The 21,384-nt window shown below is 38.2% G+C and overlaps 3 protein-coding genes across 4 annotated transcripts in view; 1 reads left to right on the forward strand and 2 right to left on the reverse strand.

The window, feature by feature from the left end:
• LOC135082637 (phosphoenolpyruvate carboxykinase [GTP]-like) overlaps window positions 1-1,451 on the reverse strand; it is a 45,742-nt gene extending 44,291 nt beyond the window's left edge. Inside the window, exon 1 of the mRNA XM_063977428.1 lies at window positions 1,348-1,451. The gene's annotated coding sequence lies outside the window, so the exon portion shown is untranslated. The remainder of the gene's footprint in view (window positions 1-1,347) is intronic.
• A 6,918-nt stretch (window positions 1,452-8,369) lies between these two features.
• LOC135082604 (uncharacterized) lies at window positions 8,370-13,982 on the forward strand. Of its 2 annotated transcripts, none has more exons than XM_063977385.1 (3): window positions 8,370-8,453; window positions 11,652-11,803; window positions 12,843-13,982. In XM_063977385.1, exons 1-3 carry the CDS (start codon window positions 8,434-8,436, stop codon window positions 12,941-12,943), a joined length of 273 nt encoding a protein of 90 aa, XP_063833455.1. In that variant the 5' UTR covers window positions 8,370-8,433; the 3' UTR covers window positions 12,944-13,982. The 2 variants fall into 2 exon arrangements, with proteins under 2 accessions (XP_063833455.1, XP_063833456.1); XM_063977386.1 differs by having other exon boundaries at window positions 11,652-11,799.
• Window positions 13,983-14,321: 339 nt separating this feature from the next.
• The window catches only part of LOC135082783 (anillin), a 62,112-nt gene continuing 55,049 nt past the window's right edge, over window positions 14,322-21,384 (reverse strand). Inside the window, exons 18-21 of the mRNA XM_063977547.1 lie at window positions 20,913-20,993; window positions 20,510-20,677; window positions 18,325-18,525; window positions 14,322-16,344 (exon numbers count right to left, since the gene is read on the reverse strand). Coding sequence (XP_063833617.1) covers window positions 16,060-16,344; window positions 18,325-18,525; window positions 20,510-20,677; window positions 20,913-20,993 — 735 coding nt within the window. The 3' untranslated portion in view covers window positions 14,322-16,059. The remainder of the gene's footprint in view (window positions 16,345-18,324; window positions 18,526-20,509; window positions 20,678-20,912; window positions 20,994-21,384) is intronic.

The raw sequence follows: 21,384 nt of genomic DNA on the forward strand, positions 1-21,384 counted from the left end.
GTGTCTAGTTTTGTATTAATTCTTTTACTTGCTTCCGCCTTTAACATTTATTCATTTATTTTTTTAAATTTATTTAAGGCAACATACAGTCATGTACAATTAATAGTACTATGGTAAAGATGAATATGACTAAAAGACCAAATAAGTGCCTATACTATAATTTAAGCTATTACAATATTAAGTAACAAATGAGCCAATTATTTATTTATACTTCTGCATTCGTAACTGTACCGCGTACGTCATTCGTTTTAAGATACTGTATCTTATTAAGATAAGTTTCTATTTTTAATCATTTACATACGTAAAAGATAGTGAAATTAAACATATAATTGTAGTCATTAAAATATTTTATACGTGTAGGTACTTCTTTCAAAGCAAAATATTTCCAATGTCCTACGAGTAATCATTTGGCATAGGTACATAAACGATGTACCTACAAAAAACAATGTATTGTTAATTGATTGATGAAAATATAATGTAGGTATGCGATCAAATCAGACATAGGAACAGTTTCGTAGGTGGACATTTATGATGATTTGATTGTTTGCCAAAAAACAAAGCAAATAATTATGTAGAGTCCATCAATGACCACATATCCACCGGTATTTTATTCTATATGAGTGAAAAAAAGTTCATTCAGTTATTCAAGAACACAGCCAATAATGGAAAAACAATTCGATTCATTATAAGCATTTTGCCTGTTTACTTGAAACCCATCAGTCAGCGTAAGATTTTCATAATGTGAACAAGCTTACGCGCATCCTTTACGAAATACGTTCTCATATTTTCGAAACAAATACATAAGTATACCTACTTAATGAAACACGTATATAAGAATTCTAATATGTATGTTTATATAGTTCAATTGTTCTAGTCTAGACAGTGTCTGGAACCAACTTAGGCTGGGTTGCACCTAACCATAACAAACGTCAAAAGGCTGTCAAACTCCATACAAAAAACTCCGGTTATGGTTACAGTTATGGTTAAAATAAAGTGGTGGAACTCAGCCTTAGGTACAAACAAGCAAATCTTTTTCTCCTTCATGATATAAATGACATGTTAAAAAATTGCTTCACTTTAAAACATTGTAATTACTGTGCAAAAACACTAAAACATCTACGTTGCGTAAAGTCGCATAAAGAATAGTAGAAAGTACAGTCAACGGCACATTAGACTCTTCATTTATGTTGCAAAACAACCCTAACTACCATTGCAATAAGACACCACAGAGTTTAGCTTGATCAGCTATCAAGAGTCAGGAATTCTTCCGTGCCTAGATTTACATACGATAAAAACACTGTTTGTATGTTAGCAATTTAATCTATCTGATGCAATCAAAACACTTACCGATATAAGTATCCTGCTCACGCTTGACCACACAAGTTACTGTTATTCTCGTTTTTATAATCACAGACGTGCAGTATGTTTTCAATCCGCCGTTGTACTGTAGCATAAACAGTACGTTCTCAGCTATACACCTATCTACGTAAGATATCGTCCGCTGCCAAAGATCGGGCAACGTTGCGATAGGTTAGGCCCGAAAGATTGATCTATTTTAAAAATAGATCAATTCAGGACTGATTTTTATTAAAAAAAAAAACAACCGCCTGTATGTTTGGTACTAATTAAAAAAGTTTATTAAATTAATTGGCACAAGGCACAACCTTAGTTGAAAACAAAACTCTTAAGAGAATTTTTCATCTACTTTCCATGTTTATGATTGTTTTAATTAAAGAAAAGTTAAAATTTGCATCAAGCTACACACATAGCACGTCGAATTAGAATCAGAAAGGTAGTTAATGTCATTAAATGGCGATTTAGCAAAGTACTTACATAATTAAGTAATTGTTCTGACTATCATACCAAGTACCTAGTCCTTAAGTAGGTAGAGCGTGTACTATGGTACCTAGATAACGAATAAATCAATATAGATACTCGTACCTACTTATAAATCACTAACATGTTGTTAGAACCATAAGATTTTGATACTTATTTATTTTATTCGATAACCAAAAAATATTAATCAACCTAAGGAGGAAACGGAAGAATTTTTTATTTTTATTATAGAAACATACAGTCTTATTTGATACATGCATGATAGGTAAATAATATTACAACAAACAAAAAAACAAATTATAACTTCTTAACCCATTTAGACCGATAACTATTTTTGTAAATAAAAATTGATTTTTCAGCAAAAACTTACAAAGGGAAGTCTAAAAATCATGAAAAAAATATTTTAAAAGATAATCCATAAATAGGGGCCATGGGGAGCCCGTACCATATAGGGTACAGTAGGTTTATAAGCAAGCAAAACATAGTCGTTGTTCAAAGAAGATTTTTAATTATTTTTGTATGATATAAAATAAAAATAAAATCACATAATCACTAGTATCACACTTGGCATATCTTGTAAGACGTTTTCTGTGATACTAACCACATTTGGTTCTTTTTTCCTACCTTCTCCGAAGTTAGTGAGGATAGCTGAAGAAGACCTGGCTTCTTCTGATTTGTTACGTTTAGTGCTATCCATAATCGCATTTAGCAACACGAAGATGGAAATTTAGCAAATCATCGAAGAAAACTCTGAGGGTTATTATTTACATTGACACTATCTTTATCGCCTAAATCTTCGTCAGTCTGATCATCATTAGCGGTCATCTGACAAGACAGCAGTAGAAAAATACCAAGATAGCTTTGTTTGCTAAAATTATCAAATTTTTCATGACTTGTGGCAATATAGTGAAGCATCAATAGCCTAACAAAGAAAAATAATAAAAATTAAATTATATTTTTTCGCATGATTTGCTCATGCATAGACCTACTGTACATTATACGGTACACCTATTTTAGACTAGAATAAACCGTATAAAAATAATCTCAATAATATTTTTTTTACAGTCATGATATCTATTGTACTCTATTTTTAAAATAAAATTGATAAATAACATAATTTACCATGAATAATAGGAAATTATACCTTCTTAAATACATTGTAAATATTTTTTTTGTTTTCTGTCAAGGAATTTCATAAATATTTCCGAAACCAATTGTTAAAACATATTTTTAAATATTTTTATGTAAAATAATCACTTTAAGCTTACTGTCACAATCATTTTTACAAATTAATAACAGTTTGGCACTTCGAAATATTTTCAAAAAGATACCGTACCACATAGGGTACGGTAGGGCTAAATGGGTTAAACTATTTTAAACGACAATAGACATTTATAATAAATCAATGAGTTAACTTCTAAGAAGGCTCAGAGTAAAAAGAGGTCAATCTAAGAAAATTCATTGTACATAAAGAAAAAAAATTGTTTCGTAGGTGCTCTATCTCTCCTACCACATGAATAAAATCAATATTCTAGTTTATTCTAGGTCATTAGCTAGCGATTGTTGTAAACAATGATATCTCTACGTTAGAAATTAAGTTAGTTTAATGCTATTTGTTATCTTTAAACTAGAGATGAAACGGATAGTGGTTTGGCCGGATACCGGATACCGGATATCCGGCCAGCTGCTAGGCCGGATAGCCGGATATCCGGCGGCCGGATAGTTGGCCCATTGTCTCGTTGCATGTCGTGACGAGTAATAGCGCCGCACAGGTGCTTCGAACGCGATCAGTGGGTCTATTAGTAGACTAGACTATTCAGTCACACTTTTCGAAAATCTAATCCGTCCGAATAGAATATCAGATTTTGCCACTTGTCTAAATTCAATTTCGGTTGCAATAGTGAGTGTGTGATTGAATAGCGAAAATTTAATTAGTTGCATAATATCATCAGACCATCAGTGAAAAAAAAATCGTCTATTTTATTTGGCAATATTTCGAAATTAACAAATATTTACTATTTAATTTATGTATTCGTCATTAGAGTGAATAGCCCAGAAAAATAAATTGGTTTTGAAAGGCCTTAATATGTTTTTTTTGTAACTTTTTGTACTTTAAATAAAAGCCGTCATTATTGTAACTAAGCCATTTTATTGATTTACCTCAAAGATTAATGTATTTCATTTTAATAATAGGGAATTGTCGTAGTTTTTTAATATCCGGTATCCGGCCGGATAGTGAGTTACTATCCGGTATCCGGCCGGATAGTAAATTTAGGCCGGATATCCGGCCTACCGGATAGTTACCGGATATCCGTTTCATCTCTACTTTAAACGTAATTTTATCACATTGACTTGGATTTTATTTATGAAATTGTTCTAAACCACAAGTTTTATTGTGTCGTAGTTTTTAAGAAAACTACTGGAATATTGAAACTTTTTTCTATCTTTTTAAATAATTAATTACCGAAGCAATAACAAGGTAAACAACAATAATAAAATAAAAGACACGAAATAACTATAGTAACTTTAACTACTTATAGTAAATCTGGTACCATAAGCTGGAGTTTTTTATAATAATTCGCCTTAATAAGTATGCTTATTATTTTAAAATTATAACATGGGTGACATGACTCTACACCAGAATATTATATTTTGGGAAATAGCATGTTTACTACTATCTGAATGCGCACATCCTATTCTTTTTAAATTGTCATTGTTGTTCAGCATGACGTCACACGCGAAATCTTATCATGGTGTCAACTAGTTGGTGATTAAATGCTGCAAATTATAAACACCCATCACGTGCTTTTCACTGAAAAAAGATAATTTCATTGAGCTCATACATTTTGAGTTAATTATTGTTCAAAGTACAAAATATGAATCATATGGTTTGAACTTTCGGATTTCACGAAAACATTGTACTGATTGTGGTTCCATGTAAAGTTCTGTTTATCCTTTTGTTTGTAGTGCACACAGTTGAATTTAAATAGAAAAGGTTTTCCGTTTTTTAAAAGGAATCCGTCGTTTAATGCTTGAGTAGGGTGGTGGACGTAAACAGGTGACATGACCCTATCTTGAGTATAATCTTGGTGAAAAAGAAACCTTCCAAAAGGGTTCTGGTACATTTGTGCGAAAAGTGAGCCATTTGCGCTCGCGCGAAAATACACTCATAATTATTATCGTACCAATGTCTTTCGCGCTCGTGGCGTTGGCGCTCTTTTTCTGCCTATGTTGTTTCAATATTTTTATGTTAAGTAGACCTACTTAATTTCTATGAATGATATTTATTATACTCTTATTTCTATTGAATAAAAGATGTTCGATAATCCAACTGATCGCAAATAGATTTTCTTTGAAGGTGTCCATACTGACCAAACTGAAGAATGGCGGTTCAGAGGAGAGCGCAACAATAGTATTATTTACTTATAAATAAACTGTACAAAGGGAAGGTGCCCTTTGTGAGTAACTGCGCATGTAAACGAAATGGGCAAGTGTGTACCTATGCGTAAAACAATTCTGAAAAATATATTTTACTATAAAATAGGTAAACACTGAAATTAACCGCCTGCGGTCTTATGGTAAGACTATCTGCTTCAGACGCAGAGGTCCCGGGTTCGATTCCCAGTGGGGGCAGATTTTCTGTTCGGTTTGGTTGGTGGTAGGGCTTGTTCTAAGTCCGCCTGGCTAGCTACCACCATCTTACCTAAGTCTGTCGCCATAATGCTGTTAACATTGTTGTGTTCCGGCAGTTAAAGGTAAGATAGCCAGTTCCTCCGTGGTTGAGGATTCCGGGTGAAACTCGCTTCCACCTTCGGCTTGATCGTCACTTACCATACCGTGAGATACAGGCCAAGAGCTTCCTCGTTGTGGATAAAAAAAAAATCATACCTGTGACTGATTCCCTAGCATTTTAAGCAGTCCACAGCTGGATGTATGCCTCCTTACTTGGTTTCGTGGTAACTGTGTTAATATGGAACATCGTCGTAGCTTGGTGGAAAGCTTTCTCGATTCGAACGAATTTGAAGGTTCTGGGTTCGATTTCCCAATGAGACACCTGAAAGTTTACACTCGTTTTGTGTATTTGTTTCCAGTTTAGTTAAGACATTGCATGTTAAGCCGTAAGTCCGATTGATCCATGTCAGACGCTTCAATAGACTTATTGATCACTAATAAGTTTAAGTATAATATGTGTAATGATGAATTTTACAAAATCTTTAAAGCACGAAGACAAAGAACAATCATGTTTTCAGAAGCCACCTCGCTCCATAATTGAGCACATAGGTACCAGCGCTCTTAGCACCATGAGTAATATAAAAAAACCTCTTACACACTTCAGTGCTTTATAAATTCTCCTGCAGAACCCCAAAAGACGATGGCCAGTACAGCACAAGCCGTAAATATCGCCATTGAGTGACCACACCTGCGCACTCCCACGCACGCACAAAGGGTAAGCCCTCAAAGGAACTAATCTGAATGTGCCAGAAAGGAATTAAGGAACAGTGCTGCAATGTTTGGTACTTTGGTAAATACATTCTCTTACTTAGGCCACAACGTGGTTTCAGTGTGGGAGCTATACCTAATCCCAAGATCTTAGTTTCAGTCTTTCGTTGGTTAGTTGCCAAATATCATAGGTATCATAGGTTACTACTAGAGAATTTACAAATACTTAATTACTGTTTGTTTGTGAAAAAATTAAGTTATAACCTTTTTGAATAAGGAAGCTGCTCCTTGTTCAAAAAGGTGAAATAAGCATAATAGGTACCTACACTGAAATCTATACTTCTATACTAATATTATAATTGCGAAAGTAACTCTGTCTATCTTTCTGTCCTGCTTTCACGCCTAAACCACTGAACCGATTTTGATTAAAGGACAATGACCAAAAGTGGTCCAAATGTCCACCACTAATGAGACCTATATTGGCTTATAGTCCATTAAATAGAGATTAACTTTCAGTATGGGACGAAAAAAAAATAAGCTGTCAGTAAAAAGTTATGACCGTATGAAAAATTGTAGTAGTTTACGCGCTAATCTCAGGGACTACTGGTCCGATTTGAAAAATTATTTTTCTTATGGATAGCCCATTTATCAATAATGGTTTTAGGTTATATAACATCACCCTACAACCAATAGGGGCGGAGCAGCGACCACCCGACCATAATTCCAATATTGTTGTCTTTCTTCTGAGCTTATTTTTTTTTCTTTTAGCGAGAATCTAACACGGCACACTAAGCGCGAATCCAAAATGTGCGATGGATAGAATGATATCAAGAACATTTTTCGGATAAAAGGGTAAAAAACGTAACTATTCATTTAGTCATAACTTTTTACTGACAGCATATTTTTTATTGCAGTTTGGTTATAATGAATCAGTATTTAGTAGACTATTTTACTACATAGGTCTCGTTAGTGGTGGACATTTGGACCACACTCCATACATTTTTGGTCATTGTCCTTTGGCATAGAGATAGTTTGAGTCTCGGGAACAGGACATAGGATAGTTTTTTATCCCTGTTTATAAAACAGGGACATAAGTTAAGATAAGTTTTTCTGTGACAGACGAAATTCCACGCGGGCGAAGCCGCGGGCGGAAAGCTAGTTAAGAATAAATGCGAAAGTTGGCAAATGTTTGCAACACAAGTATTTTTACAACTAGACCGCTAAACCAATTTTCATCATCATTATCATTTCAGCCATAGGACCTCCACTGCTGAACATAGGCCTCCCCCAATGATTTCCACAATGGCCGGTTGGTGGCGGCATGGGTGTAGGTAGAAATGAGTTGATGATACGTGTCACAAGTGTAGTGAGTAATCTGTTATCTCTAGATATCTTTGGAATCAGAATAAAATAAAAATCATACCTATATTTAGCCAACAAGTCAAAAGACATCAACGAGTTCTCAATAATGACCTAATACATACAGTTTTTTTATATCAAGAAATATCGTAAAGAACGTGATACCCAAAGGATTTTAAATGAATCTTTTACTGGCAATTGATTTTGTATTAATTATGTAATTTTCTTTTTCATAAGGTTACCATTTAACTAAACTACTTCCAGCATTGTATCTTGTTTACAATATTTCTAAAACCCTTGTTTGACCTTTAAATACCTATATTACAGTTAAGCAACGTACAATGTCATTAAAATCCTCTCTCAAATTCGGGGCCCTTATTCTCCGAGGGACAATAACTTATCTTGATATAGTATCTAAACTATAATACGGGACAACTTTTACTTAATCATATTTCAGCTGGATAACTCGTAGATAAGATAACTTGCAAATTAAGAACTACATTGAAGTTTCGCTTTTGCTATGCTATTAGCTGCATAATGTTCTATTATGAACCTTGTATAAAATGTGCAATGAACGATTTTATCTCAATAATACTTGTGACAGAACTTTTAATGCCAGGATTAGCCGACTAAAATGGTTCTTATGTTTAGTCGGATAAAACTCAGAATAGAGGTGTTTGGTGTGGGTGTATCTTTGCATGGCCATCCTACGGGAGTATATAAGGCGGGATCCAGGTGAGTTCGCTCATTATCGTCCAGCTGGTGGGTGATACATGTCCTGGATCAGAAGGCAGTGATATGAACACGGTGCGCTGCAGGTGAGTGATAGTTTTTTCAATATATTGTTTTAAACTTTCATCGTACATTATGGTAAATTAAAGTACAGGGTAGCAATCCCGTCAATAATAATGAGTTTAGTTTTTTCAGTTTTAATTAACTGGTTTTGAAATTATGTGGACTTTAGTGCGAAACTTGAGTGATTCAGCTGTAATTAATTTCGTATTTAAATGTACAAATAAAACATAAAGTAATTTAAGTAAATCAACCGGTGCTTCTAATTAAATTTTAAATAGTGTATCGTCCAGAAACAATTTTATATGTGACTTTATTTATCGAAATATTTAACAAACCAGTACCTACTCATTAAAAATAATTAGTAGTGGTATTGGGCGAGTCATGTAGTGATATTAAACTAATTGCTAACTTCTTAATTAACTTTTTCCAATGTTTAGACACGATTAACTTGAATAAAACACAAGACAAAATGAAAAGGATACGGAACCTCTTCAGTTTACTTTCAGTATTTTGCAAAAATCACGAGTGTAAAACCACGTCGCCGCCGAAAACAATACAGTGTAAAAACTAAGTGATAAATGTTGCAAAATCTTAGTATGTGTTGACGTAATTAAAATATTATGAGCTAAGCTAAGCTATTTCTCCACTTGATATGATTGTGATACGTTTCTATTAAGGATCTTTGTAAAGAGTGTAACTTGTATTAATATTATTATACATAAATAATTACAATGTAATAAGAGACTTATTTGGATTCTTGTTCACATAGGCGCTATACAGCTTTGCTAATTCTTGTTGTTTACTACAGAAGAATAGAGCACATGCAGATAATATTGTTTAAACTTTAAAGTCGAGAAGTAAATTAGAGAAGTGCCAAAAAAAATACCATGACTAAGAGCAACATGGTAGCGCGGAAAGCTGGATTTTCAATTTTGGAAAATTTATAATTTTGGTATGAAAAAAAAATCAATTTACTTGACGAAAAAGTAAAGTCAACGGTTTTAATTTTCTAAAAACAGCGCGAAACGTATCTTGAGCTTATTATACAAATAAGTGGTGTCAACCAATAGTCCAACACCCAATTTCTGTAGGTACTATTTTTACATTAGTGACTTAGACCTCAGGTCGCTACTGCGTTTCAGGCTACTGCCTTTTAGTATTGTAGTGTAAAAATACTAGATTTAACCTTTAAGAATAAGAAAATCTTTATTCAGGATAACAATGTGACGGACAAAACAAAAGTAGACATAATTAATTATCTTAAAAATATGCTGAAGCTTCTTCAGCATATTTTCCGTCCGCTCAGCAAAAATCGCGCATGTCGAGAAGCTGGTTTTCAGCGGGAACCAACGCTCGATGAGGATTGCGTACCCCTACTGCCGCATCCTCATTGAGTCATTAAATGAATGACGTCACACAATATCGAAATTATCGTGCGTAACCAGCTTTACAATACTATGAAGTGGGTGCATATTGCCTACCGCCGTCTGGTCGGCCAAGTAAGTGTTTTATTGTGTTCTACAATCGGCCGCTTATGAAGAGATAGCCGATAACGCGAATGGCACCTCAATCACAGATATCGTGTCATATAATTTATCTTGGACGCCATAAGCGAGAAGTCATTAGCGCCGGTTTAATGGCTGCAGTAAATAGACTAACTATTGGGGGTGATAAGAGGTGGTTGAGTTTTCCGACGAATACTCGTGATGCATTTCATTGTAGTCATCCGTAGTGCTTTTTTCATATAATTTCCCTAGTTACAAGTTTTTATCTTGATAAAAATAACTAACCGTACCGACCAACTTTTAATGAATGGTTTACTAAGTAGATAATATGATAAATTCCTCTAACTATGGTGGGGATAATCAATCTGATTCGACGATGGCGTAGCTAAGAATGATTGGTAAATATGATGGTTTTGAAATAAACATTTAAGAAATATTTGTTATAAAATAAATTTAAATCAGCTTCAATTAACAAAAAATCTAATAGATCGCTACCGCGTACTACGACGCGCAACGTAACTCGTAGCACTTCGCTACGATGCTACGCATTTTTGGACCCCGCAACCGCATTCGTGTTCTGTAAGAATCTACGTAGCACGTAACATTTACAATTTTTAATAACGATTTCAAAAAAATTAAACTTGAATATTATTTTTTAGAAAAATAAGTATTCCAAAAGGTTCCAAAGGGAAAAAGGTCCGAAAAGGATCATTTACAGATCCTTTGAACTGTATTTTCCTATAAAACATCTCGTTTTTACATATGTCCACCTTTCTGTTTGCAATATGCTTTTGGCTTTTAATTATATTTATTTAATTTTCTAGCCTAACCAAACTGATAGTTTCTAAAATTACGACCATAACACAAGATGAGCTTAGGCACGTAATATTTTGCTCTGCCATTTTTATGTCCTGCAGGAAGTAAGTAAACTTTATTAATAACAAATAGTCAAACAAATCAAGATATATACAGAGTGACAGTAACCGCGTAATTAACCACGTAGCGGCCGAATGCTTAGCCAAAGAAACGCGCAAACTTTACGCACGTACGCATTATGAAGCCATAACTTTTCTGCGGTATATTTAATTAAAGAACTAATAAATGTCATGTAACAAATTTATTAGGGACCCACCGCGGCTAAGTCGCTTAATACGGCTGTAAACACTATTGTAGGTATAACCAGTATAACGGCATTTTCATTATGACGTAATTAAGTGCGTTAGTTTAAAAGGTGTTTATTAAAGTCTTAAATCAGTGCAACACTGATTCATAAGTTTATTAAAATTAAAACTATGCAAGATAAGTTTATAGGCTATAATGACGATGAAGCCATGGTGAATAAAATGTAACATTTGTATTGGTTGCGCTTTATTATCGACGATGGTTTCCATGGTTTCCACTAAGTTATGAAATATTGACGTCATTAACCGAGTCCATGACCAAGGCAACTATGGATCGGTGATCGAAATATGGCGATTTCAGGATGTCGAGCGACTTAAAACTGGATCAGCCCAGTGCGCATAATGAATCGTTGTGGACTCAGAATTTAATCAGCGTCAAATAGTTCATGACACCAAAGGTGGCCAAAAAGTTGACAATACAATCTTATTCAGATGTGTCTTAAACTTTTTGACTAGGTCAGGCGTCAGGAACTATTTGACGCTGACTGGTCATTATAGCATTCCATCTATAAGTGGCATTTCTTTACGTCCTCAGGGGCGTGACGGTAGTGCTGGTGTGCGCACTGGCCATGGCGCTGGTGTCGGCGCAAATCACGTTCAGCCGCGACTGGACGGGCGGCAAGCGCGCGGCGCCGATGGCCATCGACTGCGGGCAGTTCACCAGGCTCTGCCGGCATTTCGTGGTTGGTACGCCGGCTCTAAGGTCCTTAGATCAGCCACAGGACGTCCACTGCTGAACATAGGCCTCCCCCAATGATTTCCACATCGCCCGGTTGGTAGCGTCCTGTATCCAGTGCCGTATCGTGCTACATTTATGAGGTTTTTACACACTGCTTCAAAACATGAGTCGATCAAAGATCTGGACGGGCGGCAAGCGCGCGGCGGCGCCGCTGGCTATCGACTGCGGCCAGTGCACCAGGCTGTGCCAGCATTTCATGGTTGGTACGCCGGCTCTAAGGTCCTTACAATAAGGCTCAAAACTGCTTAAATCTAAGACACTGGATGCGGCAAGCGCGCGGCGCCGCTGGCCATCGACTGCGGGCAGTTCAGTTCGTGGTTGGTACGCCGATTCTTATTCTGCAGGACGGTCGCCATCTTAAGACTCCCTTCAATCAAATACACTAGGCGGCAAGTGCGCGGCGCCAAGCTCTTTCGGCATTCCGTGGTCGCCCGGTCTAATCAAGACGCCTTTTTATAACTCTGTGATACCAAATCAATAAGGTGGACGGATGACCTCATAAAGGTAACGGGAAGGCGCTAGACGCAATGGCTTGTTGCATCCAGCCATTTAGTAGTGTGCTACTGGCCAATTTGGAAATCACCCCATTGATTTGAGGGGAGCCTATGATCAGCAGTGGACGTCTTGTAGCTGAAATTATGATGAAGATTAATACCAGACTATCTATGTATGTATCTAGTAATTTAAATATTATTCACCCTTTACTGTAAAGTTTACCCTTTACTTCTAATATGTTGAGGATACTGAGACTCAATTCAATCTCTGTTTGAGTTTAAGTTATATGATTTTATTTTGTGCGATTTAAGTGAAAATGCATTAACTATGCTGTTTCCTTCGAGATTGAGTCAAACACAGAAATCAATACTTCTTAATAACTGAACATAAACAGAGTTAAAAAAAAACTCACCATATCGACGGCCCCTGAAGTCTCCTTAATTCAAAGTGTTCCCATTTAACAACGGCTTGTATATTTGGCATTGTTGTCAGCACGAGTTGAAGCAGGCCATGTCGTCGGAGAGCAAGCGGCGCCGCGAGGAGGAGCCCTCGCCCGCCTACGACGACGACAACTAGCCGACGACCTCAACTGAACTGAACAACTGCTGACAGCTCATGACGATATGAACCTTCACTTCACACTTCACAGAAAGGGTGGGAGGCAGAATGTGCACTTTTTCATATTAATTTAAAGCTGCAGTGCGCATTTTGCGAAGTGCACATTCTGCGACAAACTCGATAGAAAACTTCTACTAACTGTTATTTAATATTCTGTCTTGATGGAAAACACGATCATTTTTAATCCGTAGGAAAAAAACCCATATTTCGGCTGATAGAGCCGTTCGTTCGTTTTTCGTTTTTTTTTTCCAACGACATGCTGTGAACCGATTTTAGTTCTTAAAGTGACCGCAGGGAGCGCTGTACAATTTGTTGTTTTTTTATTTTCATTGTACTTTACGCCGTGTCTCGCTAGTGAACACTTATAACTGGTAATGCTCTATGACGTATAACTACATTATATGGATTACATTCTAGTTTTAAATCGAGACAGCGTATGCGCATATAAGTATGAAATGAGCGGTATAGGCTTCATACTGACACCTTTAAATCTGCTTATGTACTTTCTTTTAAAACGCGAGCCTCGTTCTTGAAGAAAGCGTAAGTTATCAAGATTTGAAAACCCCAGAGTAAGATTTATTTCGGAGTGTAATACAACAGTAATATCAAATCATTGTAAATACGCTGCAGCAGCAAATTACATAAAATGGAACTAAAATAAATGTTGATAACTCAAAAAATAAAGGCCTGTTTACACAAACTTAAGACATGTCATTTTTGAAGCCAACGCTCATTGATTCTAAAATCTGTACTTTTCTTACTAAAATTCTGAATGAACACAATATTTAATGACTAATTTACACTTCCCACTGTAATTTCTAGTCATGTAACCAAAGTATTACTTAATTTCCTTAGATAGGTGTATTTAATGAATTTAGAGTAAGTTTAGCCTAAGTGAGTTACTATAGGAATGCGCGACAAACTTGTGACTACCCCAAATTGTTGATCGATATTGTGAATACGGCTTAGCATAGAAATAAGGACAGATATTGAATAAAAGCATTTGAAAACCGACTTTGTGTCATTACTTTTAAATAATTAAAAAACAGTACTTATTTTACTCGATTTGGTGTACATACATACACATACTTAATGAATTAATAAAAAAATCTCTTTCGATCTATACTGATTTAACAAAACTTCTTGATGATCAAAGTTATTAATAAATTGATCCCCAATAAATAATAAGCAAGTACTTATACTGGTACAATAAATTTTATTTTTTCGTTACCTTTTACGAATTTAGTACATTTTACATTCACTAAGATGACGTCACTGTCGGGAAGGTCTAGCCAATGGCGAAAGAATGGCGCAGTGGTAATATTGACAAAATAAAACAAAATCATACCTTATATTACTTTATTGGAATAAATTGATTTTATGTACAGAAATAATAATATAATATTATTGCAATATTTTACCAATAACTAATTCAAAATGAATTGCAGTCATGTGTACTGTATTGAGAGAATGGGACAACAAAACAAATAAGTATAATAAAATAATACGATACTCCTAGGAAGGTATTTTTATACCTAGACTAGTGCCTTACACGAATTTTTTAATTACACTACAATAAAATGATTAGTACTTGAATTTTTATGTACCTAATTTGGTCAGTAAGATCGCCTTTACCTTTAAAATGTTGTTCAAAGGAAATTTAACTTTTGTCATTATCATGAGAGAAAAATTCAAAAGACTACTATTTTCGCAATTTTTAAACATTAAGGTGTTAGCTAAAATTAAGTATGTAAAGATAAAACATGATAAAACGCATACACACAACGTAAAATTAAGTAAAAGTTAATTGGTGGTACATGATTGTAGTAATTGTTAATTAATGACATTAAAATAGTAGTATGTAAATAATATTAGTTAATAATTCAAAACTTGCATAAAACATAAAAGTTACATTTAATTAAATTATACTTGTAAGACATGTAAGCATTACAATAAAATGATGTTTCTTTTAAAAAATATATCAATTCCAGTGCTTAAATCGAGTCAGTAAAATTAAATTTCCAATGTTTTTACGATTCCTATTCCGAGTTATTATTATCGAGTTTTGAACGTGGTTTCTGAATGTATTTAGACTCAAATGTGAGTAAAATTACTCAAATAAAATCAGAATTCTTGATAAAACAAATGTTTTATCAAAATTCTGTACCAATATGTCATCCGGTCGAGTTAAATGCGCACCTGGCAGCCGTGACGTCACATAGACGCTCTCGCCCGTATTCACAAACATTACTGTGAGGTCTCACAGTGCGCGTGGACGCACTGGGTGACACATGAACCAATCGCAGAGCTCTATTCAACGCTGTGCGTTCGATTTTCTGCTTCACTTAAGCAAGTATCGTTTGTGAATACGGGCGTATGGTACGGACGGGGCAAACGTGGGGAGGTGAAAACGGGTGAGTGCAATTGAGAGTCGCATTCCAGCTAGATGCGCAGTTAACTTAGTCGGGTTTTAGTTAACAATACACTTCGTAAAGTATTAGTCGTCACATTAAAGCTAAAATCAGTCAAACTAACAATAATACAAGCTGCATACACGTTGCAAGCACTATCAATAAAATGGTCCCATTAAAATACAATGTCTAAGGTACTAAGTACGATATAATACTAATCGCTATGAATTCGTTAAAAATAAGCACCTGGCTATCAATGTATATTATACAGTCATATTATTGAACCAAGAATATGTATTAGTAATTTGTCAGCTTTTACCGTGAAATCTGCCAGATTATGTAGGTTGACAGTTGACAGCAGATGCTAACACATTATTAAAAACTTTCCAATAAATTCTGAATCTAATTATTATCTGTTGGTGATTGTGCCTTAAATATTTGCCTTAAAAACTCTGTTAAGTCTGAATTTGCTCATAAGGTACAGAAGGCAGAATACTATGGTACTTTGATGTAGTTGCATTATGAGCCTTTTTGTAAACAAAAGTAAGATAGATATACTGTCAACTGTCCTACAAATAGCAAAACTTGTGACTATTTCTGATGACAATAAGAAATGATAGTTTCTATTACATAACTAACAAAATATCCACAATTTTACACTCAACACGACATCATACCACTCAATCATCATCAGTGGCGCAACATCTAACATACTCCAGTGCTTTGTTCAAGCAATCCAGCCACATGTCTCTATCTTTAGGCGTGTCCGCGGCGAGCAGGTGCCTCCTTACGAGTGAGCCGTCCGGACGCCGGACGTAGACCAGCGAGCCGCTGTCCGGGACTATGAGGCCGGCGGGCACGGCGGCTTCCAGCATTATTGTGTTAGGGCGAGCGCAGAGGTCTCTGGGCGCCCGGACTACTTTGTCTGACACGATCGTTGATAGGTCGATGTCGCCGATTGGTAGCTGTGGATGGGAGAGTGGTGGTGTTACAATTCAAATAACAAACTATAGATGAAAGTCTGAATGATTATTATCATTAATACATTTATAGGAATGTTATCATCACTTGTTAACACGTGTCGCAATGAGGGCTATCGTTTTTATACTTAACAGTTGGCACCCCTGGCGCCATCTTGATGAGTGCAATTGCGATAGTCCTCCTACCACTTTAGCGCTCACCAGTTGGCGCCACTGTCTTTGCTACTAGCAAGTGACAGGACCTTACTCTACAGTGGCGCTAACTGGTGAGCGCTAAAACGATAGCCCTCATTACACGTTTCATGCTCCTTAATATGTAAAGGCTATTCTATATCGGAGTTCAGGTTAGAGCTTAAACTTTGGACACTAAGGGCTACAGTGTAGTAACTCGCTATGTAGGGATAGTTTTGTAAGGGCTGCTGTATAGAGACCGTTTGTGTAAAGGCTATACTGTTTAGAGACATTTGTGTAAGGGTTATACCAGGCCTGTTCATCTCCGCGAGTTTACATCGAAAACAAAACACGCACGATGGCCCACCTACAGGATACTATTCGACAAGGCCTCACATACGAGCGAACATGACTCACGCACGCGTATTCTTGTGTATGATGGAAGAAAATAAAGAAAATTGTGTACTAAATACTGTGCAGTATTTAACTGCCTAAATAATAATAAAAACACAGAATGTACTTTTTTAAGTTGCCTCAAGACACTGAGAGGTAAATGAGTAGTTAATATTATTCATGATAATTCATGCTAAATCATGTATTTCCTCCGCCATTTTCCGCAGTTTGGCACCTCACGTCACACAATAACGTCACATCATTTTACCGAAGTCAGCCCTATAGCTTCGGCGCAGTGCCGATCACTGACGTTTGTCAACAAAATGGTGCTTGACTCTTGAGACAGGTTAAATTACACCATATTGTTAATGACATTGAGCATTTTTTTTTAAATACCTTCGCGAAGTAAAACTTCTGTATGTAGTACTTATTATTATTCTGTGGTTATACTGTGTAGAGACCGCTGTGTAAGGGTGATTTTAATTATGAAAGGACTGTTGTTTACGGGCTACTGTGTGTAAGGGTTACTATGTAGATCGCTGTGTAAAGGCTCACCTTCTTGGAAACGTCATCAGGATACTTCCAATAAGCCAGCGTGGGCGCACAGAGTCTGAACCAGCGGCGGTGCCACGCCCCTAGCCCCGATACGTCATCGAAGGCTGTCAGGAAGGCGGCGTGTGGGTGATTTTTAATTGTGAAAGGACTGTTGTTTACGGGCTACTGTGTGTAAGGGTTACTATGTATACCGCTGTGTAAAGGCCGCTATTAGAGGCTCACCTTCTTGGTAACGTCATCAGGGTACTTCCAATAAGCCAGCGTGGGCGCACAGAGTCTGAACCAGCGGCGGTGCCACGCCCCTAGCCCCGATACGTCATCGAAGGCAGTCAGAAAGCGGCGTGTGGGTGATTTTTAATTGTGAAAGGACTGTTGTTTACTAGCTACTGTGTGTTAGGGTTACTATGTAGACCGCTGTGTAAAGACCGCTATTAGAGGCTCACCTTCATGGTCACGTCATCAGGGTACTTCCAATAAGCCAGCGTGGGCGCACAGAGTCTGAATCAGCGGCGGTGCCACGCCCCTAGCCCTGATACGTCATCGAAGGCAGTCAGGAAGGCGGCGTGTGGGTGATTTTTAATTGTGAAAGGACTGTTGTTTACGGGCTACTGTGTGTAAGGGTTAATATGTAGATCGTTGTGTAAAGGCTCACCTTCTTGGTCACGTCATCAGGTTTTTTTTTTTTTTTTTTTTTTTTATGTGATAGGAGGCAAACGAGCAGACGGATCACCTGATGGTAAGCAATTGCCGTCGCCCATGTACACCCGCAACATCAGTGAAGTCACAAGTGCGCTGCCAACCTTTAAATCCCATTCCCAATACTAAAGACCGCTATTAGAGGCTCACCTTTTTGGTAACGTCATCAGGATACTTCCAATAAGCCAGCGTGGGCGCACAGAGTCTGAACCAGCGGCGGTGCCACGCCCCTAGCCCCGATACGTCATCGAAGGCAGTCAGGAAGGCGGCGTGAGGCGGCGGTGCGTCCACTCGCACGCGCGCTTTGATGTCTATGTTCACGGAGCCTTCGAGAGGGCTGCCGCAAGGGACCTGGAAATAGTTATGCTATTTTAATTTTGGACGTTACCATAAGGCAATTAAGTTCAAAATAATAAACAGCATCAGATTATTCTTTGGATCTGACACCTTTACTTAAAAGCGTCCACTGGAACGGAACGAGGGGTTAATACGGAGCGGAGTGGCGGACTGTGTATAGACGAGGAGCTAGATAGCGGATCAGTCTGCGTTTCTCTATCAGTCGAGCAAGGTCGCAATCATACGAAGAGTCATTCGATTCTTCTTTCATCTCCACTTCTCCGCACTGAAGAGCAGTAGATATTTTATACAGTGGAGAGGCTTAGGCATTATCAGCTTGGGAGTTACACAAGCCAACGTCAAGAGCCTAGAGTAATGCTCTGCGCTCTCAGCTCAGACATGTTAGTCCGGGCGTCAAGAGCCTAGTCCTCAGCTCAGATATGTTAGTCCGGGCGTCAGAGCCTAGTCCCTAGCTCAGTCTTGTTAGTCCGGGAGTCCAGAGCCTAGTTCTCAGCTCAGTCATCTTAGTACGGGCGCCAAAACCTGGAAGTCACACGTACCTTATTCAGAGTGAATGTCTTCCTGCTGGCCTGCTGCAGCGCGAAGATGCAGTAGCCGTGCAGCTGGAACTGCTGGAGCGCACGCGCGGGGCCTTCAGCTCCGACATCTTAGTCTGGGCGCCAATAGTCCTCAATTCAGTCATGTTAGCCCGGGCGGCAAGTCTAGTCCTCAGCTGTCATGTTAGTCCGGGCGTCAGAGCCTAGTCCCTAGCTAAGTCTTGTTAGTCCGGGAGTCCAGAGCCTAGTTCTCAGCTCAGTCATCTTAGTCGGGGCGTCAGAGCCTAGTAACACGTACCTTATTCAGAGTGAATGTCTTCCTGCTGGCCTGCTGCAGCGCGAAGATGCAGTAGCCGTGCAGCTGGAACTGCTGGAGCGCACGCGCGAGGCCTTCAGCTCCGACATGTTAGTCCGGAAGTAAGGCGCCTAGAGTAATGAGCGGCGCTCTCAGCTCAGACATCTTAGTCTGGGCGCTAATAGTCCTCAATTCAGTCATGTTAGTCCGGGCGCCAAGTCTAGTCCTCAGCTGTCATGTTAGTCCGGGCGTCAGAGCCTAGTCCCTAGCTCAGTCTTGTTAGTCCGGGAGTCCAGAGCCTAGTTCTCAGCTCAGTCATCTTAGTCCGGGCGCCAAAACCTGGAAGTCACACGTACCTTATTCAGAGTGAATATCTTCCTGCTGGCCTGCTGCAGCGCGAAGATGCAGTAGCCGTGCAGCTGGAACTGCGGGCTGCGCAACGACAGCGGCCCGGCCGGGCTCTGCACGCGCGGGGCCTTTAGCTCAGACTTGTTAGTCCGGGAGTAAGGCGCCTAGAGTAATGAGCGGCGCTCTCAGCTCATACATTTTAGTCCGAGCGTCAGGTACCTAGTGATGAGCGGCGCTCTTAGCTCAGTTATCTTAGGCCGGACGTCAAGAGCCTAGTCCTCAGCTCAGACATCTTAGTCCGGGCGCCAAGTCTAGTCCTCAGCTGTTTTCTAAACAACTAACTGTAAGCTGTTTCCTAACCTTTTCTATTCTATTCTATTCTGTCATGTTAGTCCGGGCGTCAAGAGCCAAGTCTTCAGCTCAGACATGTTAGTCCGGGAGCCAAAACCTGGAAGTCACACGCACCTAGACATGTTAGTCCGGGCGTCTAAGCCTAGTAACACGAACCTTATTTAGAGTGAATGTCTTCCTGCTGGCCTGCTGCAGCGCGAAGATGCAGTAGCCGTGCAGCTGGAACTGGACTAAAGCTGAAACGAGCGGCGCTCTCAGCTCAGACAGTTAAGTCCGGGCGTTAAGAGCCTAGTCTTCAGCTTAGACATGTAAGACCGGGCGCCAAAGCCTAGACATGTTAGTCCGGGCGCCAAAGCTCAGACATGTTAGACCGGGCGCCAAAGCTTAGACATGTTAGTCCGGGCGCCAAAGCTTAAGACATGTTAGTCCGGGCGTCAGAGCCTGGTACCTTATTTAGAGTGAATGTCTTCCTGCTGGCCTGCTGCAGCGCGAAGATGCAGTAGCCGTGCAGCTGGAACTGCGGGCTGCGCACCGACAGCGGCCCGGCCGGGCTCTGGACGCGCGGGGCTTTCAGCTCTGATACTTTGGACTTGGGCGTGAGGAGCTTGGAGTTTGACTGGAAAAACATTAAAAGTATAAATTAAAAAAGATAAAAGTAAAATGTAATATGTACGAACTTATTTAAGCAGTTAGGAAACTCTTTAAATGGCTTAGATTTAATGCTCCTCAAACAAACATGAATATTGTAAAACAGCTGTTGAGTTTCTAAATAAATAAATAACATCGTCAGGTGGAGACTGATTTTAACTGCGAGAGGTCGATTATTTTTAGAAATAAATTTTAGTACAAACCTTTTTGTTATTGATGTGATATTTGACGTCGTGCGGAAGGGATTCTTTGGATGCTTGAAGTAAATACACTTCAACTGTCACCTGTGAAAAGCCAATTTAATGTTACAGCTTGAAAACAATTTACTAACGTGCCTAGGAGCTACCACGCATACAGCGATCTCTAGTTTGCGTAACCCTTTCGGACCCGCGCTTAAACTAGAAAGAAATTTGTAATTTTGAAGATTAATTTTAGGTAATTTGGGGCCGCAGATTACGAATCTGCTATAATTTTCCAGATTTTCCGCCGCCATCTTGGAAAATTCATATACCAACAATTGTATCAAACTGGGCCCTTCACTTCCCACGTACAATTGTGAGGGTCAAAATTGTAAGGGTTTTGGAAATTTTATCAATGGCATGTATTCCGAAAAACGTATTTATAACCAGTAAGGAATAAAGAGGTTTCATTTTTATACCAGTATTTGCCATTTAA

The sequence above is a fragment of the Ostrinia nubilalis genome, chromosome 22 (genome assembly GCF_963855985.1).
Source record: "Ostrinia nubilalis chromosome 22, ilOstNubi1.1, whole genome shotgun sequence".
Classification (NCBI taxonomy): Eukaryota; Metazoa; Arthropoda; class Insecta; order Lepidoptera; family Crambidae; genus Ostrinia; species Ostrinia nubilalis.

Bases quoted from the DNA above. Each gene is read 5' to 3' on its own strand.
- LOC135082604 (XM_063977385.1), top strand. From the start codon at position 8,434: ATGAACACGGTGCGCTGCAG. The intron at 8,454-11,651 runs GTGAGTGATAGT...TTACGTCCTCAG, and splicing joins ATGAACACGGTGCGCTGCAG to GGGCGTGACGGTAGTGCTGG. The intron at 11,804-12,842 runs GTACGCCGGCTC...CATTGTTGTCAG, and splicing joins CTGCCGGCATTTCGTGGTTG to CACGAGTTGAAGCAGGCCAT.